At 39.7% G+C, this 2,451-nt stretch overlaps 1 protein-coding gene across 1 annotated transcript; it reads left to right on the top strand.

The window, feature by feature from the left end:
* Positions 1-258: 258 nt before the first annotated feature.
* On the top strand, positions 259-801 carry LOC110038485 (histone H4-like). The gene is made up of 2 exons (XM_020743344.1): positions 259-303; positions 355-801. The coding sequence occupies exons 1-2, from the start codon at positions 259-261 to the stop codon at positions 568-570; spliced, it is 261 nt and encodes an 86-aa protein (XP_020599003.1). The 3' UTR covers positions 571-801.
* Positions 802-2,451: the final 1,650 nt, after the last annotated feature.

The raw sequence follows: 2,451 nt of genomic DNA, 5'->3' as shown, positions 1-2,451 counted from the left end.
TGTTATATTAAATAGATTCGGTGATTAATAAAAAAAGGTTAAGCCGGTCATATTTTTAATGAGACCGAAATCTTGTTCCTGCTCTTTCGTCCAATAAAACGTAAGCTTTATCCATCCAACGGTCGTGATATAAGGACTTATCTACACGCGGATCACTAATACATCCAACGGTTGAAAGTGCTTTGGCAAAATACTATAAGATGACAGATTCCTGCAGTACCCTAAAGACAGGAACAGAGAAAAGCGAGAGCAAGAGGGATGTCGGGTAGAGGAAAGGGAGGAAAGGGGCTCGGCAAGGGAGGAGCCAAGCGGCACTGAAAGGTTCTGCGTGACAATATTCAGGGAATCACAAAGCCAGCGATGCGCCGCCTAGGTCACCGTGGCGGTGTGAAGCGTATCAGTGGTCTCATCTACGAAGAAACCCGTGGAGTCCTCAAGATCTTTCTAAAAAATGTCATACGCGATGCTATCACCTACACGGAGCACACCCGCCGGAAGACCGTAACCGCCATGGATGTCATTTATGCGCTCAAGCGCCAGGGTCGTACTCTCTATGGCTTTGGTGGTTAGGGTTTTTGTTTTCAAAGATTTGATTAGGTTCTCCCCATTTCATGTATTGGATATCCTTTTGTGTTAAATTTGTTTTCCTTTTTTATGTTGTTATTCTATCAAATGGATTTCTGAGCAAGAACACTTTCGCTTCATTTCTGACATTTTTCTGTTGATTTTTTTTTTTAAACTCGAGATGCACGAAATCGTGGCATATGGAAGATTTTTTGGCTAAAGAGTTGATCGTCATGTTGCCGGTATTTATTTTTCATTAAGCTATTTGTTATAATTTATAGTACTTGTTGGATTATATATCTCATATATATATATATTTCAGCTAAGGGATTAAGGTTAGCTTCTTGCTTCTCTCTATGTAATGAAGATGAGGAAACTTTGGAAAATTTATTTTTCACTTGTCCATTTTCGCTTCAAAGTTGGATATTGGGGGGTCTTTGGTTTAGCACTTCTCTGTATCCGACCACAGATTTGATCTTCACTACTCTTTTGTGTAACCTGGATCAAAGGGGTAACAACTTTTTACACATTTATCCTTATATTATATGTTGGTTCATTTGGATGACCCAAAACGATATTAAACATGAGAATAGTAGACCTTGATGCTCCAATGTCATCTCCAATATTCTTTCTTATGCTCTTAAGATTTATAAGTTCAGTTGTAAGAAGGATAATTTCTTCTCGGGTATTATTTATTTCGAATCTCTCCCTCACCCTCTATAGAGTAGGTCGATTTCCAAACCAACCTTGGTAAAGTGGCAACCGCCCTCGATGGGGTGGGTGAAAATTAATACGGATGGTAGTTGGAATCAAAGAGGTGTCGGTATTGGGGGAGTCATGCGTAACAACTGTGGTCGCTGCCTGCTATTTTTTTCATCTCCATGTATTGCAGACTCTGCGGTGGAGTCTGAAGCTCATGCAATTTTAATGGCAGTCACTATTGCGGTTACTTTGAATTGGTCTAATATTTTGATCGAGACCGATTCTAAGATTCTTTTTGAGATGTTAAATCATGGGAGACTTGTCACTTGGGATGTTTCTTACCACATTAACTGTATTATTCGTTTATCATCTACTGTTTAGGTGCTTTGGAGATTTATTCATCGCGAAGGTAATAGGTCAGCTAATTGGGTGGCAAAACGCGGTGCCTCCACCTCCATGATCTTAGTCGATACGGTGCCTCCCTCTCCTTTACAGGTTTTACTTCATGGGGATTTAATGGCTGAAACTTATATTAGGAATGCTAATAGTTGATTGGTTTGGTGTAATTTTTTGCTTATGGTTTGGTCTCCACCTGCTCCACACAGATGCTTCAATTGGCTCGGTACTATTTGCTGGATTTCATTTCTCGATACAGGAATGTAATGGGTTTGGAGTGGCAATTTTCTTCTCCTCCCTCTTACATTCCAGACACTTGGTTCTTATTTTTGGTGCAGGTTTAGATGTATATTTATGCAGGAACTTGATGATGGAAGTTGGCTTTATGGGATTGCTATCATACACCGGGATTGCTAGGGATCCTTCACTACAATTTCTGCTCAATGCGGTCCTTTCCTCAGGTTTTGGTTTTTGTCCTCTCACCAGAATTTAAAAGCCTTCATGTTGGTGCTGCTTTTACAAAGTACTGTTGGATTGGGATTTCGTGTACATGTAGTTTTTTTGGGTATACTATTTCTGTGGTATACATTTTGTACGATTACATGTATTTTTTAGATAGCTTTTTTCTTAAGGTTTGTTATTGCTTTTGAGGTGCGTTGTAATGCAGAGACTGGAACCCCTAGGGCTATATTGTATTTTTTTGCGTTTAGATGGGGATCCACTATTCCTCCCAAATTTTGTAATATCTATTTAGTTAACGCGTAAGGAGCCACGAGCTGCTCTTTTAAC

Source organism: Phalaenopsis equestris, unplaced genomic scaffold (genome assembly GCF_001263595.1).
Source record: "Phalaenopsis equestris unplaced genomic scaffold, ASM126359v1 Scaffold232964, whole genome shotgun sequence".
Classification (NCBI taxonomy): domain Eukaryota; kingdom Viridiplantae; phylum Streptophyta; class Magnoliopsida; order Asparagales; family Orchidaceae; genus Phalaenopsis; species Phalaenopsis equestris.
The sequence above is the reverse complement of the archived record's forward strand: the minus strand, read 5'-3'. Positions and strand labels throughout refer to the sequence as shown.